The 21,841-nt window shown below is 44.1% G+C and overlaps 1 protein-coding gene across 2 annotated transcripts; it reads left to right on the forward strand.

The window, feature by feature from the left end:
• The first annotated feature begins 121 nt into the window (after positions 1-121).
• Positions 122-6,319, forward strand: HNRNPH2 (heterogeneous nuclear ribonucleoprotein H2). 2 transcript variants are annotated; one of them, XM_026483571.4, is made up of 2 exons: positions 122-264; positions 4,105-6,319. In XM_026483571.4, exon 2 carries the CDS (start codon positions 4,158-4,160, stop codon positions 5,505-5,507), a length of 1,350 nt encoding a protein of 449 aa, XP_026339356.1. In that variant the 5' UTR covers positions 122-264; positions 4,105-4,157; the 3' UTR covers positions 5,508-6,319. The 2 variants fall into 2 exon arrangements, with proteins under 2 accessions (XP_026339356.1, XP_026339357.1); XM_026483572.4 differs by having other exon boundaries at positions 141-252.
• The last annotated feature ends 15,522 nt before the right edge of the window (positions 6,320-21,841 follow it).

Raw genomic sequence — 21,841 nt, forward strand, 5'->3', positions numbered from 1 at the left:
ATCAGTCACGTAAAACGCACCGCAGCCAATCACGCTCTTCCATTCTTGATATTGGCCCGCCCTGTTTCCGTACCAGAAGGAAGTGCGGCACTTTAGAGATCCCGAGTCTAAGCCGAGAGTTGCTCACGTGACCGAGATCTCACATGACGTAGGTGATCACGTGATCAGTCGCTTACGTGAGCAGAAGTAGTTCTGGTCGTCGTCTACCGTCTCGCTATAGCCGTTTGAGGGAAGAAGGAGGAAAATTATCCGGTATCGTTAGAGGTTGGTGTGTGGGTGGGAACTGGGGGCCCGGGGGTGGTGATGATGAAGACCAAAGCAGGATCCGCGGGCCGCCTCCGCCTTTTCCGTTCCCTGCTTTCCCCTCCCCCGCTCCCCCTCCCCCCCATCTCAGTGCCGGGAAGCCGCCTTTGCTGCGCCTGGTGGGGAAATGGTGGACGTTCGTGACTGTGTATGTGTTTTTGTATATCTGTCTGTCTGGGCGGGTCTCAGGGGACCTTTAAGAGAAACTTTAAGGTGAAAACGCTTGAAAACCACGTCCCTGGATTAGGAAAAACAAATATTGAGACCAGTGGCCGGAGTGCTGGTCCATCCATTCAGGCACTTAGTCCCCACTGATTGTCTGTAGGGGGAGGCACCAAGTGAATTATATCTGTAGAGTCACATCTAGGCAAATGCTGCGTGCCTGACAGAGGCGCTCAAATGTTTTAACTGAATTGAATATTTAAATAACGTGTATTTTTCTACTTAATAACAGTCTACATGTTCAGTTTTGAACATTCAAAAAAATAACAGTAAGCTATAAATTTAAAAAAAAATACATGTAATTCATCATCGGGAGATAGCTACTCAGCATTTTGGTATCTAACACACATATAAATACACAATTTCTTAACCCAAATGGAATCCTGGTTCCTACTTCAGCAACTTAGTCCTGGGGGCCTTTCTAGGAGATACAGTAATGAAGTAGAATCTCCCTGCGACTATAGAGGGGATGTTAATTTCTGGAGTGCTACAGGGACATGGAATGGGATTGGTCATCCAAGAGATAAGGCATGCAAAAAACTAGTCCATAAATCTGTCACTCAAACCTGAAGATGGTTTATAGGGAGACTGTTATTTGCAGATGCAGTGTGCCAGGCATATAACAGGCAATTAATAAATGTTTGTTGAATCCTCAGTGTAGTTTTATGGCATTTACTACACTTTGTACTTTCTTTCCAAGAGGCCCAGTGTTTCCAGACCATGTCAGATAAGCCATGCACATATACAAAATTAGAAAACTTTATAAAAGCAAACATATAAATGGATGTTTTTGCTGAAATAAAATTAATCCGTACAATTAAGAATGCACAAGAAATTGAAAAAATAACATTGAAAAAGCCAGAAGCCTGCCACTCAGAGCAATCACTATTAACATTTGCTGCATTCCCCATGTATATATATTTTTCTAACATTTTGTTCCATTTACGGTGATTTTTAAAAATTAAAACTACTACAAAGTATATTGGGTAAAAAGTGAAGATCCACACTCTACCCTCCAGTTCCTGTTTTCTCAGAACACAAATTTGTATTATGTGCTCTCAGATCTTCTTTGCATTTACATACATATATATTTTCATGCTTATATTTTAAAATAAGTAGGATCATATGCATATTTTATTAAACAACATTTTGGAAATCTTCCTAGCTCAGGGCTGATCTTTTTTCTTAACAGCTGCATAGGATTCCTTTTTAAGGATAAAGTATATTGTAATTCATTCAGCCATTCCCCTATTGATGAATAGTTAGGTTTCTAATTTTCAGCCATTACTAACAGTGCAATAGCAGTGAACATTTGTATTTCTGTTGACCAGGTTCCTGGAAGGAATTTTAGTAGGGTCAAAGGATATGTGAATATATATATATATATATATATATATATATATATATATATATATTTTTTTTTTTTTTTTTTTTACCTAGTTGAGATTATAAAGCAGCTGTGATCTTGGTTCATAAGATTATAGCATATGTAGTTACTCATGTTATTAAATATTTGTATAATTTTAAAATTAAGTGTGTAATATTCTTAAAATACCTTTGGAAGACTATATAGCTCTATAAATCTTGAATTTCAGGTCATCTCTTTAGGGCACATAATCTGAAATGGATTTACTGTATCAGAAGGCGTGATACATGTTTCCAAATTGCTTTCCAGAAATACTGTATTTCACTCCTCTAGGAGTGTTCAAGAACCCCGAATATTAGCATTGTCTTATCCTCTCTGTTTAATTTTTACTGTCTTGGTGGGTGAAAAATGTTGATTAATTCTGGTTTTAACTTCGATTTCTGATGATTGATAAGGTTTGAACATTTCTCAGACACCTGTCCCGTATCCTAACATCTGTATCCCCCCATATTTAATCTGTTAACAAGTCCCGCAGAGTCCACTGCTTTGAATGCGTAGAGCACATCTTCCCTATCTTTTTTGTTTTTTATTTTATATTTTTTAAGATTTTGTTTATTTGAGAGAGAGTGTGCCTGCGCACAAGCGGGGGAAGGGACAGAAGGAGAGGGAGCAGACTCCCCAACGAGCAGAGAGACAGAGAGTCCTGCTCGGGGTTCCATCCCAGGATCCTGAGGTCATGACCTGAGCTCAAGGCAGCCACTTAACCCACTGAGCCACCCAGGCGCTCTCCTTTCTTTTTTAAAACTAGGGTTGCCTTGGGGCGCCTGAGTGGCTCAGGTGGTTAAGCCTCTGCCTTTGGCTCCTGTCAAGATTCCAGGGTGCTTGCTCAGCTGGAAGCCTGCTTCTCCTTCTCCCTCTGCCTGCCGCTCCCTCTGCTTGTACTTGCGCGCACTCTCTCTCTGTCAAATAAGATCTTAAAAAACAAACAAACAAAAAAACTGCTGTTGCCTTAGGTGAATCCCTTATGCCTGCTTCAAAGTGACTGGGTTTCTAGCTGATCTTGCTGGTGTCATACCAACCCCCTCTGTTTGAGTTCCACACTGTTGCCAGGGTGATCTATTATTTGAAAGGGCTGTGATTACATCACTTCCCTCCCCTCACTCCCCTGCCCACTTCCCTCTCCTCACTCCCTTACCCACTCCCCTACCCTCACTCCCCTACCCTCACTCCCTTGTTTAAAACCCTTAGAAGGCCCTTAGCGTGTTTGTCTATCAAGTAAGGTCTTTGGGATCTTATGTCTACCTTGCCGGCCTTATCTCTCACCGTGCCTCGTCCTAGTTTATGCTCCATCTGTAATTTTTAAAATTTACTTTTGGATCCTTGAACTGGTGAATCTGTTTTATTTAACAATTCTGTGTCAACTGTTAGAATTGACCAACTAGTCCCTCTTTTATACCACCTTTTCACCCTGCCCAGAATTTTGTCATAGCGGGGATAATGTTTATTTGCCCTTTTGCCTTTAGTAAAGATGTATAATGCCCCTGTAGGACCATAAACCCTTTCTGGACTTACTGATCTTGTATCCTAAAGCCAAGTACTGGACTTGGCAGCTGAAAAATATAAAAGGAATCTGTGAATTATCCATAATGTCTTTTTTCCACTTATTTCTTAGGCCTTAATGTTTCCCTGATTTTATTAATTGGCATGCGTTCTTTATATAGTAAGGATATTAATGTATTGGTGTAAGTATCTTCTCAAGTGTGTTGTCTTTAAATTCTGTTTAATCTTACCTTTGATGTAATGAAGTTTTTCATTTTTATGTAATCAGGGATAGCCATCTTGTATTTGTTCACATCTTCCAGTGATTTTGTTGCTGTTAATTTTTTATGCCTTTTATGTTCTGACTGTGATGTTAATATATGTTCAGTGTAGAAAACTTAGAACATACAGAAATGTCCAAAGAAGATATTCCTTTAATCAAAAAGTTCCAATAATCCTACTGGCCAGAAATAACTACTATTATTGGTATCCAACACGTAATAGATATTGAGTAAATGGTGGCCGGGTGAATGAATTAAAAATTTGGTGTAGTCTTATTATTTATATGAATGTTTTAGAAAAGAGCTATCCATGTGAGTTTTATTAGTTTGCTTTTTTTCTCTTACTATATTGTGAACATTTTTCCATGACAGTAGTCTTCTAATTTTTTTCAGCTACACCGAAATCACATTGAGCCAAGCTTGCCACCAAGAGCCCAACAGTCACCATGATGCTGAGCACAGAAGGCAGGGAGGGGTTCGTGGTGAAGGTCAGGGGCCTGCCCTGGTCCTGCTCAGCTGATGAAGTGATGCGCTTCTTTTCTGATTGTAAAATCCAAAATGGTACATCAGGTATTCGTTTCATCTACACCAGAGAAGGCAGACCAAGTGGTGAAGCATTTGTCGAACTTGAATCCGAAGATGAAGTGAAATTGGCTTTGAAGAAGGACAGAGAAACCATGGGACACAGATACGTTGAAGTTTTCAAGTCCAACAGTGTTGAAATGGATTGGGTGTTGAAGCATACAGGTCCGAATAGTCCCGATACTGCCAACGATGGCTTCGTCCGCCTTAGAGGACTCCCATTTGGCTGTAGCAAGGAAGAGATTGTTCAGTTCTTTTCCGGGTTGGAGATTGTGCCAAATGGGATGACGCTGCCGGTGGACTTTCAGGGGCGGAGCACAGGGGAGGCGTTTGTGCAGTTTGCTTCACAGGAGATAGCTGAAAAGGCCTTAAAGAAACACAAGGAAAGAATAGGGCACAGGTACATTGAAATCTTCAAGAGTAGCCGAGCTGAAGTCCGAACCCACTACGACCCCCCTCGAAAGCTCATGGCTATGCAGCGGCCAGGTCCCTATGATAGGCCAGGGGCGGGCAGAGGGTATAATAGCATTGGCAGAGGGGCAGGGTTTGAGAGGATGAGGCGTGGTGCCTATGGTGGAGGGTACGGAGGCTATGATGACTATGGTGGCTATAATGATGGATATGGCTTTGGGTCTGATAGATTCGGAAGAGACCTCAATTACTGTTTTTCAGGAATGTCTGATCATAGATATGGAGATGGTGGGTCCAGTTTCCAGAGCACCACAGGGCACTGTGTACACATGAGGGGATTACCTTACAGAGCCACTGAGAATGATATTTACAATTTTTTCTCACCTCTTAACCCCATGAGAGTGCACATTGAAATTGGACCCGATGGCCGAGTTACTGGTGAGGCAGATGTTGAATTTGCTACCCATGAAGATGCCGTGGCAGCAATGGCAAAAGACAAAGCTAATATGCAACACAGATATGTGGAGCTCTTCTTGAATTCTACTGCAGGAACAAGTGGGGGCGCATATGATCACAGCTATGTAGAACTCTTTTTGAATTCTACAGCAGGGGCAAGTGGCGGTGCTTATGGTAGTCAAATGATGGGAGGGATGGGCTTATCCAACCAGTCTAGTTACGGGGGTCCTGCTAGTCAGCAGCTGAGTGGTGGCTACGGAGGTGGTTACGGTGGTCAGAGCAGTATGAGTGGATACGACCAAGTTCTGCAGGAAAACTCCAGTGACTACCAGTCAAACCTCGCTTAGGTGAAGGAACAGTAAACCCCTATTACAGAATAAAAGCTCTGCATTTATGGGAGTTGTAGAATGAGAGCGATGTCTAGTATATCCAGTATGATTGGTAAATGGGAAATATCATTGATTCTGATCACTCTTGGTCAGCTTTCTCTTTCTTTCTTTTCTTTCTTTCTTTCTTTCTTTCTTTCCTTTTTTTAAAGAAAACAAAAATTAAGTTTAACAGTTTTGCATTACAGGCTTGTGATTCATGCTTACTGTAAAGTGGAAGTCAAGGTTTTACAACTTCAAGCTCAGTAATTTCGAACAATGAAACATTCATCTAGGGTATAATAACAACGTTCGGTATTGACCATAACTGTTAAAACAATTTTCAGCTTTCCTCAAGGTAGTTATGTTGTAGGAGTGTACCTAAGCAGTAAGCGTATTTAGGTTAAAGCAGTTTCACTTATGTTAAATGTTGCTCTTATACCACAATACATTGAAAACTTTGGATGCATGTTGAGAAACATGCTTTTCTGTAATACAAATATAGGAGCTGTGTCTACGATTCAAAGTGAAAACATTTGGCATGTTTGTTAATTCTAGCTTTTTGGTTTAATATCCTGTAAGGCACGTGAGTGTACACTTTTACTTTTTTTTTTTTTTTAAAGATCTGGGACAATTTTGAGATGTAATACCAATACCTTAGGAGTTTGGTCATGTCGTTTGTATGAGATTCTGAGGCTTTGATTTAAATCTTTCCTTGTATTGTGATTTCCATTAGATGTATTGTACTAAGTGAAACTTGTTAAATAAATCTTCCTTTTAAAAACTGGAAAAAATCTTGTACAGCGTGATTTGTTTTAATGTTCTAGCATACGAACCATTTCTTTTTTTATTATTATTATTATGTTCAATTAGCTAACATGCAGTACATCATTAGTTTTTGATGTAGTGTTCATCGATTCATTAGTTGCCTATAACACCCGGTGCGCATCACCAGGTTACCCCAGCCCCCTACCTCCTCCCTTCGGTAACCCTCAGTTTGTTTCCCGGAGTCCAAAGTCCCTCATGGTTTGTCTCCCTCTCTCACTCCTTCCCATTCATATGAACCATTTATTTGTCTATTAGAGCGCGTGCGCAAGCACAAGCAGGGGGAGAGGCAGGCAGAGGGAGAAGCAGACTCCCTGCTGAGTAGGGGGCCCGAAGCGGGACTGCATCCCAGGACCCCTCTGATCATGACCCTAGCAGAAGGCAGATGCTTAACAGACTGAGCCATTCAGGCACCCCGAACCATTTCTTTGATTACAAGTCCTCTGCCCTTGAAATTTAAATTGTTTTTAATTTTTAAGTTTTTATAAACGCATTAGTATCTTTATACATACATTGTTGCATATATCATTATTTCTAAACTATATGCCTAGAAGTGGAATTGCTGAGTCAAAGTTACCCACATTTTTAAGGCTTTCGATTTACATTATCAGAAAGATTATGGTACTTTGTGTTTGCACCAGGGGTGTATGCCAGCCCCCCCCAGCCTCCTCAGTGATGCATACTATTCTTGATCTTGGCTAATTTGTTAGTTGAAAAATGGTATCCCATTGCTATTTTAATTTGTTTCTTTAATTAATATTGAGGTGGAGTAATTTCTGTTTCTAAACTACTCATCTCCACGTCCACAGGACTATCGAGCTACTCTGGAGACTAGACTTCATCAAGACAGCATTCTCCCAAAGCCAAGAAGTAAAAGCAAATACATCACCTTCCTTTCGTTTAATCATAAATGGAAGATCTAAGGCACTTTTATATGTTTTAAAAAAGAAATAAACCTCTGTTATTATATAAATAATTCGGTCTCCTCCGTGAATTTATTAATAGTCTCTAAACAGCCTTTAGCGTTTTTCAGGGCAGTTAAAGCTTGTTCTTAACCACTGGTTCTCAAACTTTAGTGAGCCCCAGAATCATCTGCAGGGCTTGTAAAAACATTGGTTACTGGGCCTCACTCCTAGAGTTTCTGAAGTTCGGTAATTCTGGGTTTGTGTTTAAGAATCTGCTGATGCTCTTGGTCCCAATGACAACATTCTGTGGCCCAGCCCTCTCTAATGACTAAAGGCCCAGAATAGCAGCGTTAAGAGGCAATTTCCTTCGTGATTCCTGATTGCCTCCCCTACATTCCTGTGACAAGTAATTTAAACTTTATGTTAAAGTACAGGTTGCATATGATTATTTACAATATCTTGCACCTCCCAGGAAGACTTCAAACGCCTGTGACACCAGGGGTTATCTTACATTTCTGCATACGTAGTTGCCATTAACAATTATACCTGTCAATGACTTTCAGGCCCGGATGCCCTCAGGTCACCACCAGCTGCACCTGACTTCTACAAGTCGGTTTTGTGGATCTCCTGATCAGCCAGGAAATGGATTGTTATCTTTGGCTTTGCTTATAGCTTGGGGCCCAGAGAGATGCTCTGAGAGGGGAAGCAAATACCAAATTGGTATTACCTGACTCAATTTTATTCAAGGACACTTTTTATTGAGTATCATTTCTAGTAAATCATTCACACTGAGGGTACAGTGAGAGGTGCTCTGAGATTCTTTAATGACTTCTAATTTCTGTCACAGCTGCCAAGAGAGCAAGAAATCTGTTTTGACTCATGTCATACTGAGCCAGTCATTACCTTGCCCTCCTAAGCTCCTTCAGGAAGACTTTCTCAGGGAGTTCACAAGTAGGTGTTTTTGCTTTCTACGCCGCTCAGTTAATTTTCCAGAACGTTCTCTAAGTATGAGCACAGATTCTCCAGGTAGCCACTAGATGTCACCAAATGCCAGGAAAGGATTGGCTGAGACCTGTGCTCAAAGGTGTTTTCAGTTTCTTGCTGGGTAAGAACTCCCAAGCACTTAGGGAAGCGGTCAAAAGAGAGAGACCCAGGAGAAGGTTCGCAGTCAGCACTAGAGGTGTGGAAAGGGACAGAAGTACCTGTCAGCAGCAGCACAGATGTACACACACACACACACACCTCTAACTCTCTCAAATCTAACACCCTAACACTACCCAGGAGAGTTTGCTGGGAGGTAAAGTGGGAAACCTACCCATAGCTCCCCAACCACCAAGCCAGGGAATTCATCGCAGAGTATAACCTGTGAGCTACCTGGCTGAAAGGCCCAGGCTGAAAGTTTGCAGCCACAACAATCATGGCCTAAGGGGGTCTCCGCTGATGGCTGATGCCAGTGGTTTTCAGAGTGCGCTTCCTGGATCAGCAGCCTGGCCTGGAACTCGTGAGAAATGCAGTCTCGGGTCCCTCCCAGACAGACTGAATCAGAAAGTCTGGGGGTGGGGTGCCTGGGTGGCACAGCGGTTAAGCGTCTGCCTTCGGCTCAGGGCGTGATTCCGGCGTTCTGGGATCGAGCCCCACATCAGGCTCCTCCGCTATGAGCCTGCTTCTTCCTCTCCCACTCCCCCTGCTTGTGTTCCCTCTCTCGCTGGCTGTCTCTGTCTCTGTCAAATAAATAAATAAAATCTTTAAAAAAAAAAAAAAAGAAAGTCTGGGGGTGAGGCCCCCCTATCTGTGTTTTAACACGCCCGGCAGGTGCTTCTGATTGCACAGAACCATTGGCTAATGTAGGCATCCCGCTAGTCACCCATTCATTTCTTTCTGCGTTCATTCACCCAACCCTAAAGGAGGTCACTAAACCAGAGACAATCTTATCTGTGAGCAGGGCGCAGCTTCTGTATCTTCCCCTCCCAAACTGGTATGAAAATGCGCTGCAAATTCACTTACAAATCAAGGTTCTTTTTCCTCGGGGAGAATTCCCAAGTTGTCAGCAAAAAGGGAGATTTTTCCAAGATGGGCCTCGAGGGCTGTTGAGAGAACAGATTGCCGCTGATGAAATGAAATTCCACTCACCGCACCTGACACTTAGCTGGGAGGGTCACAGGGGCCATTTCACAACCTGCTCTCACAGTGACCATACTTCAGTCTTGTGAATGCAGAGCAGTCATGTCGGTGGGGTCACCAGGTGAGCTCGGTCCAGGGCCCCATGCGAAGGGTTAGCCTGTGCTTGGGGCCTGCCTGTGGGAGGCCGCCTCCCGCTGGCAGCGATCTGCAGGGACAGTGCTCAGAACGCACCTCCCGCCAGTATCTGAGAATGACTGTAACTTATTCAGTAATTATTTTGTGGACTATTTACCTTTTCCAGTGCTCTGTCTGACCAGGATACTAATTAACACATCTACCTGCATATTGTAAGGACCCTTTTCCAAAGTCCTTTTTCTCACTCCAGCCCTCCCTCTTCCTGCCCCCAATTCTTTGCACGGGGCTTGTTTCTCTTACACGCGGGACTGTTGCACGTCAAGCCATCCCCACTGTAGAGATGCGGAAATTGAGTCTCGGGCAGGGTGAAAATCAATCTTGTGTTTGGGAAAGAAGCAGAACGCTGGATGGGGAGAAGGAAATGATGTCTAACGAGGGAAAGAGGGCATGGCTCAGACCCGAATGGTATGGCATAAGAGTAGCCACGTCCTGGGACCTGCGTGGTGAGCGTGGCGGGAACCAGCGCTGGGTCCAGCTCCTCCTCCCTCGCTCCTCAGCCCGCAGTCCCCTTTCCCTGCTGCCAGCCCACCGAGAGGCAAGGAAAGGGTCGAGGGTGGGGGTGAGGCTTAGGAGGGCGGAAAGAGAGTTTGATAAAATTCGAATCCTTCCTTTCCCCTCCAGGTTTCCGGAGACCCTCCATCCACGCCCCCCACCCCCACCCCCTGTGTATTTTCGTTTTTCCGTAAAAGGGATAGGGGAGCGGCCGCTGGGGTAATGGCGGCCTGCTGGGCGGGGATCGGTGAGGGGGCAGAGGGGGAGTGGTTAGCGCTGCTTGGGGGGGGAAACAGACGGGAGTCGGGGGGGAGGGGGGAAGGCCGGACTGTTAAGGCTGGTCCGGGAACGCGCTCCCCCTTCCAGGCCCCTCTCACTTCTTTGGGTCCAGCTGGGTGCTGCTAGCGGGAGGCCGAGGCCGAACCGGGTGACGGGGCAGGGAAGGAACAGCCTCGGGCGCCCCTTCCGTGGGTTAACCCTGGTCTGTTCCCTGGGGAGTGGTGCTTCTTGCGCTCGGAGCTCCTCTGCCCCAGGGCAGCCTAGAGAGCAGGCGGGAGTTAGCCTCTGGTGGGCTGCGGGAAGCCACTTTTCCCTACGGGGATCCTCCCCTTGCTGGGCGCACGGTAGGCGCTCAGTACATGCTGATTTCAGTTGAGTGTTGATTCAACTGTTCTTGAAACGCTCATTGCCGACTGGATTGTGGACAAATAGCCCGCCAACTGTCACAACATCATATTGGAACTTTAAAAAGTTCTGAAAACATGTTGCTTCTTTTGTTTATTTCTCAACTCATAGTATTTTGCTATGGGGGGGGGGGGGGAGGGAAGGTTTCCTCTGCAGCAAAGCCTTAAAATACCCTTTGTCTTCCTTGAAACTTCCTCCCACTCATCAGTTCACACCAATTTCTCTTTTCTTAAATCTTTTTGAGCGAATAATCAGGCTGCACAGTTGTTACTTGGTGATTCTCAAGTTATTTCAGGTGTGGCCGTTTTGATTTTTGCTTGGCTGGTTAGGCTGTAGCTTTTTTTTAAGTTCTTTTTAAAAAAGATTTTATTTATTTATTTGACACAGAGAGAGCACAACCAGGGGGAGTGGCAGGCAGAGGGAGAGGGAAAAGCAGGCTCCCCACCGAGCAGGACCCTGGGATCATGACCTGAGCCAAAGGCAGAGGCTTAACACTTAACCACTGGAGCCACCCAGGCACCCCTAGGCTGTAGCTTTTATCTTTAGGCAAATAGGAGGGTCTTCAAAAGTTCCTATGCAGTGGGAACACTGTCCTGGGATTTAATCCGTGATGCTTAGTTCAGTTTTAGCGAGAATTTTGCTAAGTCATCTCGCTACCCTTGATATCTGATCACCTTGGCCTGCCGTTAGCAAGAATCCCCCTCCCCTTTACGTGTCTTAGTAATTTCCTATCCACTGACTCACTCTGTTTCCTGGCTACAAATCCCCACTTGTACTTGTTGTATTCAGAATTGAGCCCACTTCTGTACTGAAGTCTCTTTTCCCCCTTCGCAATAGTACTGAATAAAATCTGTCTTTGCCACCTTTAACTAGTGTCTGATTCTGTTTTTCTTTCACAGAAGGCACTCTCAGTGCTTCTGGTAGTATATATCAGTCTGGCCTGCTGGGGAGGGGAGGGCAATTCTTTTTTAAAAGGCCACCTAAAAGTGCCTACCCACCCATTTGTTCACAAGATACTTGCGGAAGGCCTTCTTATTGCCAGGCACTGTGCTGGGTGCTGAGGAAACAGATGTGAGCAAAAATCATCTACATGGCCTGTTTTCTCATGATGCTCACAATCTAGAGGGCAAGCCAAATAGCATCCAAATACCCACACAAGTGTGCACTTGCATTAAGAGCAAGTGGTGGGGAAGAAGGTTTAAGACCATGTGTTCAGAGATAGCGTGGTGAGTAAAAGAGACTGAAAGAATGCCAGTGTGTTTGGAGTTCAAGAGACAGTGGGAGAGCAGCATTATGGGAAATGAAACTGTGCCAGGATGCAGGGGTCAGGGCATACAGGACCTTGGAAAGCCAGCTTATACCATTTCATCTATATCCTAAGAGCCATTGGAAGCCCCATGGGGTGCAGGTAATGAATCAGATTTGTCTTTTGAAAATATCACCTTGGCTACAGTGTGGACAAAGGAGTGGGAAGGGCTCAGAATGTACTGAGAAGTCCCATTAAGAACCATTGCAACAATCTAGAGTAGAGGTGATGGTAAGCTCAACTGGGGTAGGTAGTCTTGGTTTAAATGGAGAGAATAGGTATATTTGAGAATTACTTGGGACATAAAAATCCATGAACCTCGGGGAGATTGGAATTGGGAATGAGGGAAAGTGAGAAGTCAAGGATGACTTCCCAGTTTCTGGCTTGTACAACTGGATGTTTGGGGGTATTGATCAGAGAAACTAGTAAGTTGAAGGATGAAGTTTGTGAGTTTGGTCGTAGATATGTTGTGTTGCAGATACCTTTGAGAACACCAGGAGAGCCATATCCATAGCTCAGTGGATGGATCTGGAACTCAGAAGAGGAATCCAACCTGGAGACATAAATTGCATATGGGTGGTGATTGAAACCTTGTGTGTAGATAACATTGTCCAGGTCAGAGAGTATGAGAGGAAGAATGTAGGAGAGCGTAGGATAGAAAGTAGCCTTGAGAAATTCCGGGATTTAATGTGGAGTAGAGGAGGATCAGCCTGCAAAGAAGACAGGGAAGGAGCAGGCAGAGAGCTTTAAAAGAATGTTAGGAAGAACCCATGTCATTGAAGGCAAAGGAAGAGACTGTTTCCAGAAATAGGGAGTAGACTGTCAACAGAGTCTGTTGGTGCTGAAGGGTCAAATAAGATGCAGAGTGCTAAGCATGTGTTGTATTTAGAAATATGGAGGTCATTGGGAACCTTACCCAGATCTATTTTCCTAGAGTGACAGGGCAGACATCTAGATTGGGATGGATTGAAATGTGGTTAGTAGAGAGGGAAAGGCAAGAAAATAGAAACAAAGAGTATAGGCAATTATTTGAAGCAATTTGGCTGAGAAGGGCATGGAAATGTCAGGGTAGTCATAAGATTGGGATTAGAAATCCAGAGAAGCCTTTTTATTTAAACAAGGAGAAATTTTGCAGATGTGTCAAGTTTATAATGAAGATTCTGCTGGGAGTTGCATGGTTGAAAATACACAGAGGAGAGGAGGGATAAATTATAGGGTACATTTGCTGAGAAAGAGGAGGGTCTGGGACCAAAAGCACAGGTGGAGGATGTAGTGTTCGTAGGAGAAGAGAATATATCTGTCTAAACTGAGCAACGGCTGACAGGATGTCGGCTGGTGTCAGACATTTGGTGTTAGGGAGATGAAGGCACTCCCTTCTGAAGGCCCCCCCTACTATTATTTCTGCCAATGAGAGTGTGGTCATCTGCCTGTAGAGAGCATAGAAGAAAAGGAGGAGGCATTGGAAGTTTGAAGAGAATGGAGAAGGTTTAATCAGTTGTAAGGGTGAGAGTGTGTTGACCAGAGAAATGTAGAAAGAACATGGAGCAATGTTGATGGCCCATCTCATTCAGGTTGTTGATAGCAAATTTATCATGAATCAAGCTTTACTTGTTCTAAGTGCTTTTCCAAGTGTCCCAGTGTTTTATCTTACTTAATCCTCAAGGCAGCCCCACAAGGTAGGTATTAGTATTCCTCCCTTTTCAGAGATGATGAAATGGAGATACAGCAAAATGATGTCAATTGTTTAGTCAAAGAGCTCAGGTTGGAGCCAGGTATCAAACCAGATAGTCTGTCTCCGAACCCATGTCTTAAGCACTACACTAAGATAGGTCCCCAAAATAGGTCCTGATCACACCTTACTATTGCTAAATATAGATCTATGCAATCATATTTAATGACTGCACTGTGTTCCATTGTATGGATATAGCACATGTTAGGGTGTGATATACACATTTTTCTCTTAATAGGCACAAGCTCGGTTTCCAAGACAGGAAGGAACTGTGTTGTGTGTTCCTTTACCCCCACTGCCATGTAGTAAGAAGGCTCAGGAAGGCTGGCAGAGAACATGTTTCTTTGTTTTTGTGAGGGTTTTTTGTTTTTACTTTCTGCGCCTGATTAGAGGCTCCACTCAAACTAATCATCACAGTATATTGAGCCCTGATTGTCTCATAGAGGAAGACTCCATGGATTTGTAAATTGGCTTTATGCTTGACAGTCTGCTCAGTTAATTTTCGAGAAATTCTCCAACTATGATTCTGCATTCTCAAGCCAGCCAATAGTTGACACTCAATTCCAGAAAGAAGATGGCTTATTTGAGGCCGACTTACAGGAGTAATCTCCCCTCTTTCTGCTTTGCTGGATTTTTCCAATTTTCTATAGGGAGTATATGTAGCTTTCATTTTGTGGGGGAAAATGAAGTTAACTTGCCTAAATCGAAAGCCAAGTTATGCAGAGGATAGGGATCTAAGATTCTGTGCTTTTCAATCTACTATAGCTAAACTTATGCTTACTCTATGATCCAACAATTCCATCCCTAGGTATATACCCAAGAGAAATTAAAGCATATGTGTATATAGACTTGTACGTGAATGTTAATAGCAGCTCTTTCTGTAATTGCCCCAAATCAGATACAACCTTAATATGCATAAATAAATGAGTAGATAAACAAACTGTAGTACAATGAGATTCTACTTAACAATGAAATGAATAAATCCCAAAATAATAATGCCGAGTGAAAGAAACCAAACCAAAAAGATAGGAGCATATACTGTATTATTCCATTTATATAACATTCTAGGAAAGGCAAACTGATGTATATTTACAATAATCAGATCTGTGGTTACTTCTGGAGGTGGGGATGAACTGGGAAGAGGCCCAAGGGAGCCTTATGAGGTGAAGGAAATGTTGTATATCTTGGTCCTACATGGGTGGATACATATGTAAAGCTCACTGAACCATACATTTAAGATTTGTGCCCTTTACTGTGTGAATGTTATACCTCAATAAAAAGGTTAAAAGAAGATGCAACGGCTTTTGTCAGTCCATTTCCTCCTCCTTTGACCTTTTCTTCTCTTTCTCCTTCTTTCCATCCCTCTCTCTATTTCTTGTGTCTTTTTGGGAGAGAGTTGATGGCGCAACTAGGCACTGATGCCAATTCTACCCATAATCCTGCCTATCAAATGTTCACATCCCCATCAAATGGAAAATAGAGAGGACAGTTTATTCAGGGAGCAGGATTTAAAAAGTCTAGGGTTAAAGGATGGCTTCTGGGAATGAACATTTCTTCCTCTTCCCTTTCACTTGGGTTAGAGATGTATCCTTGGGCCCTCCCTTCCGTTGTGGTCTTTCCCTAACAGCTAATGTCTTTGGAGTCAGGGAGATTTGCCTTGGAATCCCTGCTGCACCACCTATTAACTGACTCGGGGGGAATGACTTAAGTTCTGTGGTTCTCAGTTGTTTTTTTTTTTTTTTTTCCGTTCAGAACATGGGTGTAATAATCCCTACTCTCTGAGCTTGTTTTAAGAATTCCATTATGGTAACTACACTTATGGTGGTGAGCATTGTGTAATGTATAGAATTGTCAAATCACCATGTGGTACATGTGAAACCAATATAACGTTGTATGTCAATTATATTTCAATGAAAAGAGTGCAGTGAGATAATACAGGTAAAGCACTTTGCCTGCCACAGAGAAACCTCTTGATTTGGGAAGGCTCTCTGATTTCCCTATATGCGTGTGAACTTGTGCGCTTTGAATTTATGGTGACATCTGGCTCTGCTCTGTTGGGACATTAAACGACCTCTCTTGTTGTTACTACTACAACAACTAAGAGGAAGACTTATACTTGTAGTATGATTCTTAACCCTGTCCTTGGCCTCAACAGCCTCTTTCTTACTAAAGAACAATGGAGAGGGCTTTTTCAGTGGCTTCCACAACATTCCTGGATGGCTGATTCGAGAAAGCTAGTTGTTGCTATCCTGTTACATAAGTGAAGACAAGAGAGACATCTTGACTTCGCCAAGATCCTATATAGTTAGTGCTAGGTCTAGCACGGACAAGTGCTCTGTATCTCGCCTTGTTGGGGACATGATAAAACATGGCAGACACCAAAGTAAACAAAAATAGAGCTAGAATTTTTCTCTCTACCCCAGAGAGACTCCACCAACTCATTCCTACCACATGACCATGAAAGTCAACCATAACACACATACCTATTTATTTCCCTCCTTACTGACGCATTTTAGAGAGCTTTGTATGCTATTAATGCTATTGAGTTGATCTCCACGTTGTCTCTTTTAGGGAAAGTTTGGTGGAAAAAGAATGGATGTTTGTTGAATGACTGCTCTGTGTCAAGCATGGAGCTAGTTGTTTTATAGGAGGTCTAAACAATCCTGTGAGATAAGTACCATTATTGGATCTTGGAGATGAGGAAACTTGATTTTGGAAAAGAGAATTCATTTCTAGACAGTCACTCAGCTAATATGCAGCAGAAGCAGTAATCCTTATCCCCATCCGTTGATTTGATTTCTTTTTGCTTTATATTTGAATAAAGAGCATGTGACAGATAGACCACCAGCTTTTCTCTGTGTCAGCCCTATTGCAGTCACCATCAGTCAAGATGTCTGCCTGAAGCCAAAACCATTCAGCTTAACCATAGAAACAAATCAAACACTGATGGCCCATAATTTCCAGTCAAAGCTTTGGCCAAACATTCATCTATGTATTCATCCCTTTATTTATTCCTTCAACAAATATTTATTGAGCAGTGACATATACTAGGCCTCCTGTGAGTGTGACTGTTAATCCCGGTGTGGAATCATCTCTCTTCCACAAAGGAAGCATGGCCCTTATAGGGACCTGTGTTAGCAGCGAGCAGCTTTGGGTTTAGGGTAAGTGGGAATAGAGTCTCAGAAAGAAGAAAAGAAATATTTACTGAGCATGGATTGTGTCAGATCTACGGGATTCTGGGAAACTTATTAACCCCAAGGGGATTCCTGGTTCACAGCTTCAGGCAGCGGCATTTTGGATGGCTTCCATGGAGGTGGGGTTCTGAGGCCAAGATGCTCCCCTTTCAGGTCCCCCCTCCCACTTCCTGTACTCCTGGGTCTCAGATGGTCATGCTTGTCTATGTATCCAAAACCTACTTTTTAGTATCTGTGTATTTCCTCCCATGCTGTAAGGATATCTTATTCACTTGAAATGGTCAGGTTTGTAACTGGAAGTCCTCCCTAATTTAGAGGGGCTGTCAGGATATACAGTGTATCTGGGAGAAAGAATGAGTTGGTTCTCCCTCCCCTGGATAAGGCAATGAGTATAGAAATCTATCACTATGACCAAGGTTTAGATTAAAGATGAACTGTGCCTTGCACAGAAGTGTCCCTTAATACGTGTTTTCTATATTTAGTCTTAAGCATAGTTTTATGGCTCTGTTATACTCTGTACTTCCTTCTCAGAAGTACACAATGTTTCCTAAACCACTGATAAGAAGTTAAGGAAATGGGGCGCCTGGGTGGCTTAGTCGGTTAAGCGTCTGCCTTTAGCTCCGGTCATGATCCCAGGGGATCACGCCCAGTGGGGAGACTGCTTCTCCCTCTCCCTCTGCTGCTCCCCTTCTCGTACTCTCTCTCTCTCTGGCAAATAAATAAATAAATAAATAAATAAATAAAATCTTTAAAAAAAGAAGTCAAGGAATTGCCCCAAGTTTGGTCTCACAAACTTTATGTACTGAAATCCTTAAAGGCAGATACCGTGATTACTTTTTTCCCTAGTTTTGTGAATAGTTATTATTTGTTGATCATGCAGTAGCTATAATGTTCTTTATAGAAATTTATGAAAGTACAGGAATATATATGCCAAAGGAAATTACCGTTGACATTTTGGCATATTGTTTCCAGTTTTTAAAAAAACGAATCTCGAATATATAATCTTCCTTCCCTACCCCAGCTTTACTGAGATAACGTTGTGTAAGTTTAAGGTGTGTTAGTTTAAGGTCTTAATTTGGTATATTTACATATTGCAAATGACCCTTGAGATCACCTCAGAGAGCATTTTACCTGAGAGTCGTCTTAGAAAACACCAAAATGAGGGGAGTGGAACAGAGGGTAGGAAGGGAACTAACATTTTCTGAGTGGCTACTATGTGCCTGACACTGTGCCAAATGTTTCCCCCAGGCTTTCTCATTTAATGCTCTCCATGTTATTGTAAGAGTCCTAATCCTAACTTTATTGAAAATGAAGCTGAGGGCACCTGGGTGGCTCAGTTGGTTAAGCCTCCGATTCTTGATTTTGGCACAGGTCATGGTCTCAGGGTTGTGAGATCAAGCCCTGCATTGGGCTCTGTGCTGGGCGTGGAGCCTGCTTAAGATTCTCTCTCTCTCTCTGCCCCCCACTTGCTCTCTCTCTCTTTCTCTCTCTGTCTCAAAAAAGAATTAAGCTGAGCCTCACACTGGTCCCTAAAATTGTAAAAGTTCACATAACTGCTAAGAGGCAGAGCCTGCCTGCAAACCCCCAGGGCGCCTGGCTCCAAGCCCATGCTTCCCCCATTCCACCATGATGCTAAGCTTGCTGAAGGGCTCAGTAAACAGGCAACCTACCATTTCTTTCATCTTGGCAAATCCCACCAAACCAGGGGATTCATCGCAGAGTATAACCTGTGAGCTACCTGGCTGAAAGGCCCAGGCTGAAAGTTTGCAGCCACAACAATCATGGCCTAAGGGGGTCTCCGCTGATGGCTGATGCCAGTGGTTTTCAGAGTGCGCTTCCTGGATCAGCAGCCTGGCCTGGAACTCGTGAGAAATGCAGTCTCGGGTCCCTCCCAGACAGACTGAATCAGAAAGTCTGGGGGTGAGGCCCCCTATCTGTGTTTTAACACGCCCCGCAGGTGCTTCTGATTGCACAGAACCATTGGCTAATGTAGGCATCCCGCTAGTCACCCATTCATTTCTTTCTGCGTTCATTCACCCAACCCTAAAGGAGGTCACTAAACCAGAGACAATCTTATCTGTGAGCAGGGCGCAGCTTCTGTATCTTCCCCTCCCAAACTGGTATGAAAATGCGCTGCAAATTCACTTACAAATCAAGGTTCTTTTTCCTCGGGGAGAATTCCCAAGTTGTCAGCAAAAAGGGAGATTTTTCCAAGATGGGCCTCGAGGGCTGTTGAGAGAACAGATTGCCGCTGATGAAATGAAATTCCACTCACCGCACCTGACACTTAGCTGGGAGGGTCACAGGGGCCATTTCACAACCTGCTCTCACAGTGACCATACTTCAGTCTTGTGAATGCAGAGCAGTCATGTCGGTGGGGTCACCAGGTGAGCTCGGTCCAGGGCCCCATGCGAAGGGTTAGCCTGTGCTTGGGGCCTGCCTGTGGGAGGCCGCCTCCCACTGGCAGCGATCTGCAGGGACAGTGCTCAGAACGCACCTCCAGCCAGCTGTCAACCAGCAGCTGCTAAGAGAATGTGAGCCTTCTGGAAAAAGAGATGGGTTGTGAGAGACAGCATCTGAGAATCACTGTGATTTATTCAGTAACTATTCTGGAACCATGAGCCTATAAGGGCCTATGAGGTGTTGGAACAGGTACTACCAGGAATCCTAGTCCCAGTGCTGTCACTGGACTAGCCCTACCTCCCTAATAACAAGACTTTGTTTCTGGGCTGACATCATTGTATCTGGCTCCATTCTCCCTCAGGATGAATTTCCTTTCGCATCAGACCTCTGTACCCCCGTGCAGCCCAAAATAGTCTTGTGGCAGGCCTCCGCGTCAGTTCTTCAGATGCGCCTTGTCTCAAGCAGTGGACAGAACTTGAATCCTTTCCTGGAGGTTCCTGAGCCTCTACTGGGAATAGACTTTGATTGGGTCAATTTCATCACCAACAGCCACCAACAGCCCCCTGGGTTCCCCCGAAAAATATATGAATCATAAATACCTTCCAAGGAGTCTCCTCAGCCCACACAAGTGGACTTGGGCAACTCTTTTCTGCAGTCTTTCAAATCTGCCCAGTTCCAGTAGGTTCCTGAGTATGGGCATATGCGTCAGTCTCTGCAGATGAGATCGCTCCATGCGGCAAGGCAGGTTTCTGACCTCTGCCATGCTGAAAACTTCGTAAATTCAGCAAATGAATGATTCCCTGGATATCAGACTTTCGGCCTGCCCTGGGCCATGCCCCCTCTGTGTAACTTTTTTACCTCTGGGCACATCCCACCTGCCCCACTTGGTCCTGACTACAGGGCCCTGCCTAAAGTTTGTGCAATTCAGGGACGGGAGAAGGCATATGTTCTAAGAATGCACAGGATCTGTTCAAACCTGACCATAAGGCGGGTTTACCTAAGGCACATGAAGGACGGAAGTGAGCCAAGTGAAGCTAAATGGGCAAAACCAGGTTTGTGTCCATGGCAATTGAGAGGGGCAAGAGGAGATCATGGGTGCTGCATAGACGAGGGATATACCATTGTGAAAGCTCACACGCATGTTGGTAGGAGGTGGGGGTGGAGCTGGAGGTGGGGCGCAGCTGCTTCGGTATCCCAGGCTTAATGCTTGGGGGTTATTTGGTTCTGAAATCCAGATATTGGGGCAAGTCAGGGTTACACAGGTGCTAGTGGAGGCCCTGGGTAGTGGAACCATGGCTACTGCAATCCCTTAGACCAGAATCCATTTTAGAATGAAATAAATAGTGCTTAGCAATCAGACAGGTATAGGTCAGCATCCTGCGTCAATCTTTTATTTGATCTGTGACTTTGGCCACGGGACCCTATTTGAGTTGGCTTCCTCACCTGTTACATGGAGGTAGTAATAATATTGCTGTATGATATTGTTACAATTTGTGATTTGCTGCACGTAGCAAGCCGGAATAGTAGCTGTCACTTACCAAGGAAATTCCAAACTCACCTAATAACATTCATCAACTGGCAGTAGATCCATTTGCAAGGCAGCCATCAGTTTTGTGTCAATGGTGGCACACCCCCTGCCCCGGAATTGCCAGGTGCCGGTTCAGATACAGTTTCCTGCATCCTATAAACCTTTGGACTTACACCTGAATTTAGAGAGATAAGAAAGTGACCAGGAAGGAAAGGCAGGCATGACTTTGCAGACAGAAAGAAGAGGATTAAAGCAGGGCAGGAGCAAGGCAGGGACACCTCCAGAGCCCACTGAGACCCAGGATCCCTTACTGAATGGAGGAAGAGATGGCTTGGAGGCCAGCAGGACAGCGAGCAGAGTCCAGCTACACCTGTCTCTGGCCATGCACAGCTGCAATACGTCATCGTGGTCAGCTTTCACTTTACTACAGGAAAGAACCTCTGCTGAGGTTCTAAGCCATCACATCCACAGAAAGCAGCAATGGAGGAATGTTCTGGAGATCACTCCACCTTCCCAAGATTTTAGTATCTGTGCCATTATCAATAAAGGCTGATCAAGCCTTACATGTTTATGATCGGGTTCTATTTCATCCAGCCTAAATCCATGATAATCAGCAAAAAGGGGCTTTCTTCAAGATGAGCCTACTAAGTCTCCCACCCTACAATAAAAGACCAGAGAGAGCTCTACATCATGGGCATTTTCTGTCATATTCCTTTAAAAAATTTTTTTGAAGACTTTAATTATTTGAGGGTGATAGAGAGCACAGAGGGAGAGGGAGAAACAGACTCCCTGCTGAGCAGAGAGCCTGATGTGGGGCTCGATCCCAGGAGCCTGAGATCACGACCCGAGCTGAAGGCAGACACTTAACCAACTGAGCCACCCAGGCATCCCGTTTTTGTTTTTGTTTTTAAGATTTTGATTTATTTGACAGAGA

The sequence above is a fragment of the Ursus arctos genome, chromosome X (assembly GCF_023065955.2).
Source record: "Ursus arctos isolate Adak ecotype North America chromosome X, UrsArc2.0, whole genome shotgun sequence".
NCBI lineage: Eukaryota > Metazoa > Chordata > Mammalia > Carnivora > Ursidae > Ursus > Ursus arctos.

Bases quoted from the DNA above. Each gene is read 5' to 3' on its own strand.
- HNRNPH2 (XM_026483571.4), top strand. From the start codon at position 4,158: ATGATGCTGAGCACAGAAGGCAGGGAGGGGTTCGTGGTGAAGGTCAGG.